This window comes from Falco rusticolus, chromosome 6 (genome assembly GCF_015220075.1).
Source record: "Falco rusticolus isolate bFalRus1 chromosome 6, bFalRus1.pri, whole genome shotgun sequence".
NCBI lineage: Eukaryota > Metazoa > Chordata > Aves > Falconiformes > Falconidae > Falco > Falco rusticolus.
This window is the reverse complement of record NC_051192.1, coordinates 73,684,624-73,700,580: the sequence shown is the minus strand read 5'-3', so window position 1 is coordinate 73,700,580 and position 15,957 is coordinate 73,684,624. Positions and strand designations below refer to the sequence as shown.

The window sequence follows — 15,957 nt, the reverse complement described above, 5'->3', positions numbered from 1 at the left end:
AGAAGAAGAAACAACAAGAAAGCCTAATTAGAGTCATCTTATGTGTAGAAGGCAAACAGAAAGAAGACGAAAAAATCCCAAACAAACAAAAACCCTACCTTTCTCAATTAGTGGACAGAACAAGAAGAAATGGACTTATGTTACTGGAAGGTAGAGTTAGGATTTTTAGGAAAAAAAGGTTGCAAGGAAAGTAAAGCAGCAGAACGATGACCACCACAGAGAGACACAAATATACAGGTACGGGGAGTTGGCAAGCAAAGCTGTGAAGTGTTCATGCACACAGCAAATGAAACAACTGTCATCTTCAAAGCGCTATTGAAAGAGGCAAAGGCAAAAAGCAAAGAAACACAGCATTTTGAAAACAATCACAGAACATTTTGGTCCACGTGGGAAGAACAGAGACACTTGAACAGTGTCCAGAGAGAGACAAAGTCTGGCTGGTTAAGATGAATGAGTTTTGTGGCAAGTTTTCACAAGAACCAAGTGCAAAGGAACCAGAAGTTCACTGGATCTTCCAAATCAACACAAGATCTATCACCTACTCGAAGACCTTCAGCTGCAGCTGAAAGCACAGATCTTTCATCTGATGCCTAAGAACAAGTGGGAGGTCTTGGGCAGTTAAAATTATGCAAGGCAAAGCAGACAAAATGCTAAAACTCAGAATGAGGTCTTCAAAGCAGGTATTTGTGACAATGCCAAGAAGTAAATGGTGTTCTAAGGAAAACTACAGCCTTGCTACACCAAACATAAGCTAGGAGAACATCCAAAAGAGAAAATGGGAAAGACAAAACTAACGGAAAACAAAGAGCTAGTAGCAAAAAAGTATCTTTAGCTATCACGTAAGGGTTGAGACCAGAGTAATAGTGATACCACACCCATGAAAAAGAAGAAAATTTGAAGAACTGAATCCTATCGCACTCACCACAGAACCACAACACAGAAAGAGGAAGTTAAAAGAAAATAATTCAAATATCCACAGCCTTACACAACGAGAGAAGAGAATCATGACTGAGTAGACTAGAAAGTAGTTTTAGTAGAGGAAGTAAAAGCTGTAGCTGAGAAAAACCAGAAAGACCTGAAGCTGAACTTAGGACAAAGAAGCAGCAAGAAGCAAGCATTGAAAATGCTACATGCAGTTAATTTAGTGATGAAGTATTGAATATAATATTGGCAGGAGAGCTCATTCCTTGAAAAAAGACAATGAATAGTTAAATTTTCTTCAAAATTTAAACCCTGTTAAAACAAGGGTTATGAACAGCTTAATTACATTATTAGTTTCACTGAAGCAGTGTGGAAGAATCTCCCAATATTTAAAGAGTAAAATTAGGCATTGCTTCTGCCGAGATGGGTATACAGAAAGTAGAAATGCAAGATGCTGAGATGGGGAAGTTAGAGGGTTACTTTGTGATAAGAAGAGGAGGACTAGAGTGATTTGAGAAACAGGACAGAACAACAAAATTAGTATGTCAGAGCTATTCCCAAAATTTTAAGTTAAAGGTCCCAGAATACGTGGCAGTTGTCTGAAGATAAATTAGAGGAGTGACAGTTCCTATACGAAAAGTTCAATGAAAAGGCACTGAAGAGTAAAGTTCTGTTGATTGTCATTTTAAGAAACAGAAGGATTGAGCAACAGCTGAGGAAATACAGTCAAATTCATGGAAAGAAAGAAGTGTGAAAAATTACAGAAATTAACATATAAGTTAAATTCACAAGGAACGAAAAGAAAGATAATTTAGACTTCTGCTAGTGGAGTTTCCTTTTAAGGAAACATTAATCCAAATACTAATTTACAGTAACTGGCATGTTAGTTGCCAATCCAGGGCACTCCACTACTAAGCAAAAGCGAAGATACCAGTGACTAAGTAACTTTTGACCCAGTTTCTCCTTTAATGCTATAAAGCACAAGTTGGCATATATTAGAAGGAAAAAAAAAAGTATAAATAAAACTCTAAAGAGAATACTATCATCACTTTTCATAAATATCTTAAAACAACTGCTGAAAGAAGCAAAATACAGTAGAGTTGCCTATTTACGTTTCAGGAGCATGCAAAAATCCAGCGTAAGATATAGGAGTTACTATGCAATGTAACATACATAGACACAGCCTTGAAGGGCAAGAAAAAGGTAAGCAGCAGAGTGAAGGAAAGAATAAATCTGCTCCACTTTTATGGCTTCAGATTATCATCATCATCATCATGATAACTGCTTCCCAGTGTTAGGTCGTGTAAGACCAAACACTGAACGATATAGCAAGCTTGACACCTTAATTCAGGAATTTCTAGGAATGCCAATGACCCAGATATCTTGCAGTTTTCCTGAAACTTACAGACACGCTGAAAGCTTTTCAGTAACAACTTGTGGCAGTTACCATAAATATTCTGATTATGTCAAATAGGCTATCAGAATATCAAATCAATGAACTAGGACTTATCTCACACTATGAATGTCTAAAAGCACTATTATAACAAAAAAGTGTAAGTATGGTCATTTCTCAAAGGCTTCTGAGACCAGCATGCATAACCAGCAACAAGAAAAAAAGCAAAAAGGACAAGTGAAAAGGCTGGTGTAGGAACAGGGGGATGAATGGCAAGGTACGTATGTAGCAGGACATGTGAAAAACCACACAGACAACCAATCTCACTGATAAAGTTATATGACAAAATGGGGCTTGGGCGTAATGTCACCCAACTCCAAACTGGCAGACACAAAATCAGGCACTCCTAACTTAAACAAAGGGAAACAGCAGATAACCCACAGCTTGTGGCAAGCAAGAAAAACTACTTTCTAGTTAAACCCCCGAGTATCACTTACCTGTAAAACCATTTACTTTATATAATTCCTTCAGTACTGAAGAACTTACTTTGAGATTTAAATATTTTCTATTACTATAATATTTTAAATATTCATTATATTTCCCTTTAAATATCTGAAAAATCTGTATTAGTAGCTTTCACTGCCAGAGACTGTCAAGGCAGCATTGCTGTAATTACTCATTTATAGTAAGATTTTAATGCTTTAATTTCCTGAATTAATGTAAATCTCAACTGCACACCTGTGTTTGCATATTCTCTCTCATAGGCTCTGTAATCTTAAATGTCAGCATTTACTTCTTGAGTGCTGCTTAAGGATTTCCTGTGCCCCCTACATGACTGACTTTGCACATAGACTATTTAATGTGCCTTGGGAGCTCAAAATTACATGCCATACATAAAAAGTTTCACTATTTATCTGGATTATGACAGCACTGTCCCTTAATTTATTTTTTTTTAAGTACAGAATAGATTGAAAACATTCTGAAATACCTTCAGAACCATTCCATGATTCTCCTGTTACTGTGATAGAAACAGGGAACAGATTACCAAGTATTTCTTGTTCTATTTAAAAAAAAAAAAAAAAGAAGAAAAAAAAAGAAAGAAACAATTATACAGCAGAATCTTCTTCTCATACTGAATGTCCCACATCAAAGCGTCAAGAAAGGCAATGTAGCACTTCTTTCAGGACAAGGAAACATCAGAAATAGGAAACTCTCACATCTGAACATATTCAAAGGCTGACAAACCACGTAACACTAAAATCAAAAGGCTGTCCCTTAAACAGTTCCCAAAATTTGATGGACACCTGACAGCAAGCTATCTATAAAGTATTTCATAAAAAGTCAAGACACACAAAATTACAGACCTAGGTCCAGCGTGCAATAAGGATAAAAACAAGTTTCACTGAACAAGAGAACTGGAGAAGCACTGATTAGAAAGTTTAGCAAATGTTCCTTTAAGTCCAGTGCTCTAAGATGAACAATTAGATGCTTTATGCATGACAGCAGGATTTTAAATATTTGAATAAATCACTTCTGTTTGCCCCTAAAAGTTTTAGCTACTGTCAAATGTAAAGTTTGAAAGTTAAATTTCTTCAGTGTTTCTGCTTACTGGAAAGGAGGCTATACTGTTAACATTACCTTTGACACCATGGTTCAACCACAACTTATCTCTGAGAAAAGATGCTAAATTCTGAATTGTTTAAGTTCTCAATACTACAATTTTGAGGGGGAAGCTATTCATGTAAGGTGTATAAATGACTGTGAAGATAGAAATCACCTGCAAAACTGAATGTTTTAATTTTTAGAAAGATACCTAAAACAGTTTAGAAGTGTCTGAACAGCACAAATCTTAAATAATTTATTTTCTAATTCAATACCAACAGCTTCTAACCTGTTTAGAAAATTACACTAGAAACTAAATGATCGAAATTAACTAACAACTAGTCTCAGATACTAAAGTACAACAGTCTATATTATTTTTTATACTATTTGCAGGCAAAAACTTCTTTAAAACACCTCCACCCCCTAAAAAAAAAAGTCTGAGGTTTGATGTTCAAATTCAGAGCCAGACACTCATTCCACTACACAGAATGCTTTAACCGAAAGGAAAAAAGAAAATAGCTTCACTGCTGTCCCAAATTCTGGCCAAAAAGCAAAAGCTGAAGCAAGTTATTGTCAGAGATGCTGAATACATCCCCTCAGAAGTTGAGACCATTGAGTTTTTTCACTCTGAGAAGTAACAATAATAAAATTTCAAATAATCCCCATCAGTCTCTGTTCTTGAGCACAACATGAGCCCTTGCCACCCATGATGTGACAATCTCTTCTTATCCAACCTAACATATGCATGCTTAAACAAAAGGAAAACACCACTTTAATTTAGGCAACTCCCCACCACACCACCACCACTTACAACTAACTAGAAGAGTAACAGCTGCCAAAGACTCCAGCAGAGTCCCAATCTCAGTAACATTCTACAGACATCTACATCAGAGTTCAAAATAAAAGTGTAAATAATTAAAAATGTACAGAAATTGCAACAAGGGAAATCCGTACATTCATGAGGCTGTTGTTTCACATTACGGTACAATTAACACCTCACCATCACAGAAAAAAGTAAAAATAAATAAGGCAAGGTTGTCCATCATTGCTGCTCCTCCAGTCTGATTCTTGTTTTCCTTCTACACTCTTCTTTCTTGATATTTTATTCAACATGACACACTGTATCTTGCCCATGCTGGCATAAATTGGTAGGATAATATAAACACTAACATTTCAGAGGACTGTAAAATTTTGCGCACCACAGCAATGTTTCATTAGGCTGCACAGCACCAGTCCAGGCATCTTCGTTTGCCAGAAAACAAATTGGCCAAAGCTACTTCCTACAAGTGACTAAAATGCAATCTACCTCTCAGTGGTTCAAAAAAATGTCTCAAATACAAACTGAAAGCAAACTTCCCATTTTTTTCAGAAAGTCCAGGTTCCAGAGGCTTCTCTCAGAAATACTAAAGATGCACTAACTTAATCCAGTGACAGCTTTATAAAATATTTCAAGGAAGAACTTACATAAGCTACAAACTTCGGTACTTTATACTAAATGTAGAGAAGCTTATTTTCACATTGTACAGATTTTGAATTACCATAATCCAATGCATGTTCAAACACAAATTCATTATACTGAAGTCATTATCTTTAATCTAATACTTTGAACAGTTTATATCCCTCCTTTTGCACATAAAGGGCATCTTTATAAACAGGTAAAACTCCCCAGAGGAACTACTTACTTAATTGTAATAAACCCTTTCCTGTGCATTTTGCTCCATCAGCAATATAAATGTCAGTCCCAAGACATGAGAAATCCTATTATAAAAATTAAAACATTCATTTTCATTAAATTTCATTTCTATTTTCAGTTTCAGAAAGCTCTTGCTCTTTTATTAAAATTATCTTTAATCAAGAGATCAGAACTACTATCATTTCAAACTCTCCACAGCCAACTGTCATACAAAAAAAAATTCAAAAAGTCTGATTTTTTTTTTTTCTTCTAGTTGTTAACAACTTCATTCTTCCAAAAAAGTTGCTAGATAAGATCTTCGGCACTAAAGTCGTCAAAGAACTTTAATGGCTGCTTAAGTATTATCCTTGATAGGACTGAAGAGTTCTTGATTCTATAAAAGAATCATTTTCAATCTATAATTCACAAAACCTCAGGAATTAGTCTGCAAAATATTATATGAATACGTCTCACTTTCTCATGCATGTAAGCAAACATGAAAAGGAGGTAAGTGACAGTGATTGAATACTCAATGTTAGGTTCACTTTGTCAGTGCTATAAATTAAGACAACTGTGACAAAACCATACAAGACAATTCACTTATTCCTCCTCCCCACAAAAAGTTGACCAGTTCTTTTATTAAACACTGAGAATTGCTTCTGACAGTGGTTCTTAGAATTGTTAACTAGAGACATAGCTACACCAAAGTCTTGATAGCCCAGCAGCTCAGGCCTATCTCAGGTTACAATTCTGAAATGCAGAATGATTATCTAGAAAATGCAAAGCATTTCTCTTTAAAGAAATACAAGTAACTTTCTTAGGATATCCTAAGGAATTAAAATCCCATAGTAGAATGTGCATCCAGTTACCAATATAGAAACTGAATTGTAGTATCAGAACTTAATTCTTTTTCCTGAAGACCATACCCTTTTCTAACAGGTGGAGCACAAAGTTTGATTTCCATCTTGTTTTATGCACAGTAAGGCCTGAAAACATTGTAACTTCCAACACAGAAGTATGAAGAGGATAGATCATTTCCTTTCTAAAACCTCTTACAAATACATTGACAAAAATAATACTGCATTTACAATGGCCTTACTTTTTAGTGGCTCCTACATAACACCATGAAGTTTAGACCTGTTTCAGATACGTATGGAATTCCTTAGTATTCAAATGTTTCATGGATGATAGTGCAAGTAGGGATTCGTTTTGCCTGAATTCCCACTGGAATCAAAAGGGAGGAAAAAAGTAGAAACAGGGAAGTCATTTTCAATGAAATTATGCTTTGTTGCCTCAATAGACGTAAAGAAGTAAAACCTTCTTAATCATTTTGATATATTGAAGGCACATTCAATAGCACAGAACCAAGCCATACTCCTAGCTATTTCCTACAAACATTAATTTATTCTCACAAGCCTGAATACTGAAACTGTGACAGGACAATGTGAGACTGGGGAATAAGCAACGGAAATACAGCTGCACAAACACACTGCTCGCTGCAAGGTCTACTGAACCGAAGAATGACATTCCCGATAGTCTCTCTATAGACCTAGGAAGGCCCATGTGTTACTGTTTAGCTAGACAAATTCGTTCTCAACACTACATAGATCATCTTTCAGCAGCAGCATGCATTGGTGCCGGGTATTTCAATCCAGCAACACAGAATGCATGTCACCCACATATTTTAGAACATTTAAGTTATTTCTAATTAAGCCGTATTTTATGAGAAAGTCTATTAGTAGAGTGATAACTATACATTAATTTTTATGAATTTAAGTTTACTCTGAGAGCTACAGACAAGGCTGGAGCTTTCTAACAAACTAGTTCATCACTGCAATGCAAAACTATTGAAATCATTAACATAGAAACCACAATAGAAATTTTCCTTTAATCCTTTAATCCACTCAGAAAAATGAAGCGGTATGTAACAGCTGGAACTCTTTTGCAATACCCCTAAAGCACTTCAAAACAGTTGTCTACACAAATTTGATATTTTTAAAGGATTTCATAAGTTTCATAAAGAACTAGAAAGAGTTTAAGTTAAAAGGGAAAAAAGCTTTGAATCTAAGTTCTAACAAGAATGCAAAAACTGTGGAATAAGAGCATTTACAGAATTTTGGACACAACTTGTCTTCTGCATTCTCCATAGCAGGTACCTAATAGGCCAAAATCAAATGGGCTATTAAAAAGTTTAATTTACATGTATGTGAATGTATGAAGTCTACGTAACAATAAAACTGTTATTTAATTGTACATCATTTCTTCTAAAATTACATATAAATGTATAAACACAGTAGCAATTTTTTAACTATTGTATCTAATACCAGCTTTTTTTTTTTAAAGCTAATCAGTCTTGGTTACACACCTATAGCTCCAGTAACTCACATAATATGCATAAACAAGCAGAATCAAAATTATTTTTAGCATGCAAAAACATACAACTGTGCATCAAAAATATACTTGCAAAGTAGCAGCTTATTATTTTTAACCCACAGTGACAATTACACAATAAGATATGTTCTTGAGCAATCCATACAGGATTTTCATAACTTTGATTATGAAATTTTAATTACGTTCTCAACAGCTATCTCAAGTATTCCTTGAATGCGTGTCTTTTTAATTTTCACATCGTTTTCCAGGCATCAGTATTCATTAAATGGTACTGTGTACAAAGTCACCAGGTCACTGTGGTTTGGTTTGGTTACTATAGCAAGAAGCCACCATCTTAAAAGTAGTTAGTAGACTGCAAAGGTTCCAGGGCAAAGTTTATTCATAAAAACGTATATTGACCAAAACTATTTCCCGAGTGAAATCAGTAATCTGATGAGAATGGATTGCACACACACATCAGGTCAGAAAAACACACAGACATTGCTTTCTTATCACTGAAACCTTTAAGAGAATTATCACATAATTCATCACTTACATGTAAAAGAAAGCAAATTTTTTTATATACTTTTTTTTTCCCCCTGATGGACAGATGAGACATACAAATGTCATATCTGAAGAACATAGACCAGAGCTAGCCCATCCAGAATCTTGATTCAAAAATACCTCCTATCAGCTTTCGTAAACATTGTTAACTTACTTTTGTCATTACACATTTTTTTAGTTGTTGGCTGACTGAAGCAGACTGGTTGACTGAAGCAGACTGAGCTTCTCTTGTTGCAGCACAAAATTACATCATTTAATCCACATTTCTGTGGCATGCACACTATTCTCCAAATTCACAAGTTCTGTGTGGTTGTTTTTTAAAACCATAACTGCACTTTTTATTTTTTAGACAGAAGTACTAAAACTATCTTAATGAGAATTTTAAAAAATAAGAGGCACATGCAACATAACACAAATACAGAAAGTAACATACTTACAGCTTCAAATGATAAGTGAACATGTTCCAGGAATTTCTGTCTTAAACTGTCAGTTAGTTCATTGAAGCGGTATCTCAAGAGATCCATTTCTTGTTGAAGAAACCAACGCCTGAGATCCTCTCTGCAAAGAAACAACCAAAAAAACCATAATAGGTTTGGTGATTTTGCATTCTTTCTTTCTTTATAAACTAGATGTCAAACCTAGTAAATACAGCATTAAATTAATGCCGAGTTTTGCATGGGACCCCCAAACTGAGGAGCTTGGAAGAGAAGGCAGGAAACCTTCACGAAGGAATGCTCAATCAGAAAAGACAATACACAAAGAAGCATGACTGTACATGTTTTGGAAGAACAGAGGTAGTCAATCTCAGCACTAAAAATTGTTCTGTAGGTATCAAAGCTGCTAGTCTCTTTTAAATGGTACTCACAATTTCTTACTTGTTCTAGGTAAGAACACCGACTACAGATCGCATTCTCCTTCAGTATTTAAAGGACAGGGGGGGGGTTCCGTTCACACAGCACAGTATTTCTTCATCGTAAAATTAATATCACAATCCAATAAGGCTACTACCCGAAAAAGTGAGAATTAAAGGAAGTAGGCATCATAATGTATCTCCAGCTGACGGAACACACACATATCTCTGATACTCTAACAACAGTGCTCTATGAAAGGCAACAAATCACCTGGAAGCAGGCCAAAGGAAAATACATGACAATAAACTCGGCTGAGGAACACAAGTAACTTCTAACACTTGTCAAAAGAGCAAAAGGGGATTAGCAACTGCAGGTGAGCATAAACAAGAGCACAGGGACAGGAGTCAGCAGACAACCTAAAAGAAAAACACCACTGACACCAGTCTCTATGTAATCATGTTACTCTTTACATCCCAGCACGCAGATTCCCAGGCATCAGCACATTACTTAAGACTACAGCAAGCACGTACCACAATACTAGTAACAAACGCCACCCTGTACGTACAAGCAGAGAATATAGATGATAATGTATCTCGCTATTAGAGAGTATCCTTTTAAATCGTCCTCTGAGAGCCATGCTGTAAGCTACTGCCATGACAATTCACAGAGCACTGAAATACTGCAGTCTTACATGATCTCTTTACAATATATAAGCATCTTTTCCCACAGGGGACCAGTGAATTGCTACAGAGTTGTTTGTGTTATTGTGGACAAAACCTCTGCTTGAAATATGGCTTGGAGAAAAGTAATTATTATTCAAATTATAATTCCAGATGGAAAGGCTCTGTTACGGTAACCTGTAAAGTACAACCCTGTGGACAGTTTCAGCGCTTGGAATATATTATTAGTCTGTGCAACTTAAAATGGAAGTTAATGCCTTTATGACTGATCTCCTGCAGTTCTTCTGTGATTATCTCAGACTGTAACAAAATCCTAGGATATGACAATGCTACTCTTTTCCTAATTTATCAGTTTTACATTGCTTTTGTTCTCCTAAGGGGAAAAAAGAAAAAGAGGAAAAAAAAAAAATCAAGCATATATAGTTACTTTGAAGCCCAGCCAGTCTTGTTCTTCCTGTCCTTCAGAAGAGCAGATCAAAGGCTACAATCCCATCTAGCCACTTAAGTTACCAAAACAAGATAATACAACTGTTACCTCTAAGACAACACACACAACCCACTCAGATTCTTCCTACAGTTGACAAACTAACTGATGAGTTGGCTTATGTTACTGTATATGTCCAGCATATACTTTAAAACTGACCTTCCTAGGAATATCATCATTAGGGCATTATTTATGTTCTTTTTTTTCCTTAAGTTTTTTGGAAAATTTTACATCATTTCTTACTATGTACACTTTTTTTTATATCTTTACATATTTCTTAATACATCAATTTTTAAATCACGTCTTATAGTCATTTTTTACATTTTTAAAAATTGTACGCTCTCATTCCAGAACATATTAGTAATAACACTTACTATCAAAACCACAAGCTTAACTGAAAAGCAATGTCACTGTCGTTAGATAACTAACCAAGCTGCTGCTGCTGAAGATGAGACACTTGCAGGTAGTTGAAGTATAGATGTTAGGAATGTCTCCTTGTCTTCTGTCACTTAATTTTTTTGTATGCAGAATACTCAACAGTTTAAATCACATCAGTAGATTCCTGACTAGAAAAATAATATGAAAGAACAGGCTCTTTCATGACAGGGAACAACACCCAGGGTCAGGGGAAAAGTCCTCTTCACCCCCCAAGGAGTGGGAGGGAAGACTGATGTATTTGTTATGAAGCATCAACACAGAAGTACTGTAGAAGACATGAAAATGCTCCTAAATCTGGAACCTAAGACTAGTAGCTCACATTCCATGATTAAATATGAGAGTTCAGTTTCCAACAACTTAATGTTAACTTCTGAAAAGCCTGAGCATGGGCCAGAGCTCTACTCTACCAAGCAACTAACACCAGAAAATTCCTCAGTTTAAGTTTCAAAAGATATATAGCAAGGGGAACATGGATACAGAAAGCACACAAAAGTAAATGCTAGTCAATGTAAGAGGCAGCAATTTCACCACATGAGTCTAAATTATCATACAGGAAAAAAAAACAACAGTAATTAGAGAAAAGGCCATGCTAAGTTTCACAGACAGAAAGGGGAAAAAAAAAAAAAAAAAGGCACAGAAGTATGTTTGAAAGTTTCCTGAACAAACGAGTTTTGCTGCCAGAGGCAAGATTTATTTCCTCCATCTTAAGTGAAGATTATGCTTCTGTGAAACCATGTAAAACCCAAACCAAAACAATCCAATTTATAAGTGAGAACTGATGCAGACTAGAAAAACAAGTTGATGTGAACTTGTACCCCTGGGTGGCACTGTTGGTCAACTGGAAACTTAAAACCATGGTGTCACAGGAGAACAAGACGGTAAACACAACTGCCACACGGAACTGAATTCAATCTAACGGAACTGAATTCAATCTAGTTTACAGTTATGTCCATTTAAGTACACTTTTTCGAACAATCCTACCTTAATAGCTTTCATCAATTAACCTAATTATTTGTGCCAAGTTTACTTTTCTGACCTAATATGATAAAAACTTAAGAGAACAGTATATTCTACTTGCCTCCCAATTTTATCTTTCGGGAAACGTGCCAGTTTTAGAGCATAGAAATCTCTCATTCCTGAAATAGCTGCTTTTCAAGAGAGAATGAAGAACGCTCAGTACACGGTCACCTCACCGTGCTTAAGAGGCTATTTTCTATTTTACCAGTAAGTACTAGGCCCACCTCTTCAAAGAAACAAACAAAAGCTAGTTTAAGTGGACGCTATCAAGCTGCTTTATTGAAACACTGAATCAAGCCATCTGTATATAAACAGAAACATAAAAACACATTTGCAAGTAGTTTAAAGAGTGCCCTGGAGCTCTATCCAAGGTCTCTCCTCCCTAAGAGGGGGTCTTTCCCCTAGACTACAAAGAAAGGCTCTTTCCTGCTGATTCTGTGGCCCGAAATACCTTGTATTCATTTCTGCGCAGTGGTTCACCTTCAACAAGCTGCCCACCTCTGCCATACCTATACCCTAATTCTTAAGATACTTCCCTAAAACACAGGGTTTGAACCATGTCTCCCATTTATATCCTAAGCAAGCACTGCAGTCAAGTAAATTCTCATACAAAAGCCAAGGATCTTCTTTTAGAAAGACAGCTTGCATACGGAAAGAAAGCAGTCTGATTATCTAGAGCTATCATTAATTCCAGGAGATTCCAGAGTCATTACAGAGATGCAGGGCAGTGGGGGAAAGATACCACATCAGTCACAAAGGCAAATGTTTGCCTGAGGCAGCCTTTCACTCAGCATGCTAGCCCCTGTCATTCACATATGCCTTCCTCCACCTTTCTCCCTTCTCAGTACAGTAGACAAAGCTCAGCGGATTCCACTCCTGAACCAAATACCTAACCTTCAGGCTTTTGCAAGATGTCTTGTATTGCCTTCTGTGAATCTGACCCAATCTGTCTTCATTTTTCCTGAAGACACAGACCAATCAAAAATAGATGCCTCTTGAATTCCAGATCAGATTCCTGCAAACAGACAATTCTACCTTCCAGAATGGCAGAACTTTTGTCTTCAAATGTGTCACTACCAACACCCTCAAAGTGCCTTGCCTCCCAGAGAAAAGCAATGGTTCCATCTAAATAATAATTAAATACTTAAAGTTTTACAAGAGAGGACAATGAAAGCCAAACTGACTATTCAAAATGCCACTAACTGTATAATAAGAAACTTCTAAATATTCAAGGCCATTTCAGTCCCAGGCTACTGAAGGATACTACCTTCTGGCGGGGGCAGGGGGGTGGTTGTAGAAACTTACAATATAGATAAAGCAAGGTATTTTCTTGTAAAAATAAGCAGAAGTATGACTAAGGGAATTTATAAAAACATACACAATTAACGTAAGCACTAGAAAGAAACCAGTATTATGCTTGTTAATTCATAATCGCAAATAATATACATAGACCAGAAAAGGGCAGAAAGAATTTCAGCTGTACTAATGTTACTCAACTTGCTCCCTTCTTTCAGGATTTTAAATTGTACTATCAGAGTCACTGCAGTGAAGGCTGCTATTGATCACATCCACAACCTGTTCCTCACTGTACACGCATCCCAGACCTAGCTGGCTCATCAATCACGTACATCCACAAACCGCCTTCACCACAGCCCAGATGTCTTTTGAAAGGGCAGCATGATGTAATGTGAACAACCCAGAAGATGTCAGGGTGTTTAAAGACACCCAGGGCCTGTCACGGTGAAGTTTCCTCCATTTGGAGGCTTCTGAGGCCTCTGCTACTTCCTATTCTGATCTTATGGTCTGTAGCAGGCACCTACCATGTTGTTAACGGTGTAAGATTACTACAAAATCTATATATTAATTTTGATCCCAAGTATCTCTTTTCATCACAGGTGAAATCAGGTTCCTACCAAAAAAAAAAAACCCGCTGTTTGAGCCTACTTTTTTATTTAGCACCCAGGCAACTCTAAAATATCTATGTCTATAATAAAGCAATATATCTGTGTACATTTCAAATTAAGAGTACAGCACAATCCAAAAAATACTTACGACTGACAGTACGCAAGGCGCAGTATGAAATGGGAGATATGGTCTTTTCTTCTTGCCTCATAGTCATCCTCAGCCAAAGCCTACAGAACATATTATTTCAGAAAAATAATCTCTCCCAGATTAAAAATCCACAATTTATCTATCATTGGTGTTCAACAGTGTATTAATACTCATCTTTAAGACAATAAATGTAAGACTATTGAAGAAGGGGGTTATCCTAAAGAAATAAATATATACACTCAAAGAAAAACTCATTTTCTCTGTCAAAATGGCAGGATTTAAGTTTTAGGAATAGTACTTTATCACCTCTACTTTTATTCAGAATTATTGAATGGTGTAAACAAGATAAAGTGCAAGAGAGTTCACTTTTTTTATTTTTACTTACTTTGTAAGGAAACTTAAGTTTCCGGAGCTCAGCCTCCAGCTTGCTTTTGTAAAAATCACTACTTCTAGCATAGCTCACACCAAGGTTTTCAACTACCTTGAGCACTTGGAAAAAAAAGAAAAAGTCCACATTAGAGACAACATATTGAAAAAAAATCTAACCATATCATGTCTCGGGAAATGCACAAACTGTGGTAAGGCCACAGAAATCGCTTTTAGCAGTATGGGGAACAAAAGGGTAAGAAATATGGAAGATTAAAGTTGGCCCACAGGTCCAGAGCAGCTTGCTCAACTCTGAGACCCATGGAGTCCACAGGGAAAGGGAAACAGCTAACATTGACGGATCAGTCTCGAACATCGGTTTCCACTGTAATGAAGGAAACCCTGGATTCAGCAGTTTTCAGGAGCTCAAGGGAACCCTTACTCCCAGCCACAATCGCTGTACTGAGACACATCAGATATGTCACAACACCTAGAAAATGAAAGGTGCTCGTGAAAACCACCAGTATAAACCAAAACTATACAGTCCCGGCTGCTACATACCGAACACTCGTTAAGAAATCACTCAGAGCTCTCAAAAATACCTGAAGCGACACGTTTGCCTTTAAAGATGGTTCATTTCAGCACGAGCAGGCACCCAGTTCCCATCAGCAGCAGGCAAAGAGACCATCTAAGCCCGCCAAAAATACATACAGCCATGACAGGAGGAATCAAAAGTTTCGGGGGGCGGGAGGGGGGGGGTGTGGAGCCGCTACTCACGCTTCAGGCGGTCGATGGCCAAGCTCTCGAACTCCACCAGAGAGATGCTTTCAGTGGGCGGCTCCAGGTAGAACTGCAGGCTGTGGGGGTACAGCTCCCGCCGGTCCCCGGCCACCCGCGCCTGCTTCAGCCGCGTTCGGCCGCTGGAGAACTCCATCGCCGCCGCCGCCGGGCCTGGGTACGACACGCGCGCTCAGCCGCCAGGGAGGCGGCACCGCGAGCAATGGCGGGAGGGGGAGGGGGGGGAAGACGGCGGCTGCCGCCAGCCCTCGAGTCAGACGGGGCCCGCCCGCCACCGATCCGCCCCGGGGCTGCCGCTGGCCCCCTCCCGCGGTCACCAACCCCCTCCTTCCCACGGCAGCTCCCCCCGCCCGCCGCCGCAACACAGAAACTCCCACCTGCTACCGCGCCGCGGCCGAGCTCCCCAGCTTCCCGCGCACGGCCTGCCCCGCCCACTTCCGCCACGCCACGCCCCACGGCCACGCCCCCCCCGTGGCGATTGGCTGGCGCCCGCGAGGCAGCAAACAGTGCGCACAGGCAGCACGGCGGCCCCAGCGGCGGCCGGGCGGCCTGGTCTGCCCAGGTAGCTGAACAGATTATAGCGGGTCTTTTTGTCCCATGGGTTTTTAGACAGCGCGGGATGGCTTTTTATAACCAACTTTCTGTCAGTTTGTGGTTTTCGGGGCTGAAGATCCTTAAAAATAGTTGCCACCAAATGAAACAGCCGCTTTTGCTTGTTTTTTCCCCCCAGCCTTTGGATTTCCGGGAGG

General features: G+C 38.1%; 1 protein-coding gene across 1 annotated transcript in view; it reads right to left on the bottom strand.

Annotated features, from left to right (window-relative positions):
• The window catches only part of PRIM2 (DNA primase subunit 2), a 127,925-nt gene extending 112,283 nt beyond the window's left edge, over nucleotides 1–15,642 (bottom strand). The window contains exons 1-5 of the mRNA XM_037392130.1: nucleotides 15,586–15,642; nucleotides 15,188–15,361; nucleotides 14,430–14,533; nucleotides 14,045–14,124; nucleotides 8,960–9,080 (exon numbers count right to left, since the gene is read on the bottom strand). Of these exons, the coding sequence (XP_037248027.1) occupies nucleotides 8,960–9,080; nucleotides 14,045–14,124; nucleotides 14,430–14,533; nucleotides 15,188–15,344 (462 nt within the window). The 5' untranslated portion in view covers nucleotides 15,345–15,361; nucleotides 15,586–15,642. The remainder of the gene's footprint in view (nucleotides 1–8,959; nucleotides 9,081–14,044; nucleotides 14,125–14,429; nucleotides 14,534–15,187; nucleotides 15,362–15,585) is intronic.
• Nucleotides 15,643–15,957: the final 315 nt, after the last annotated feature.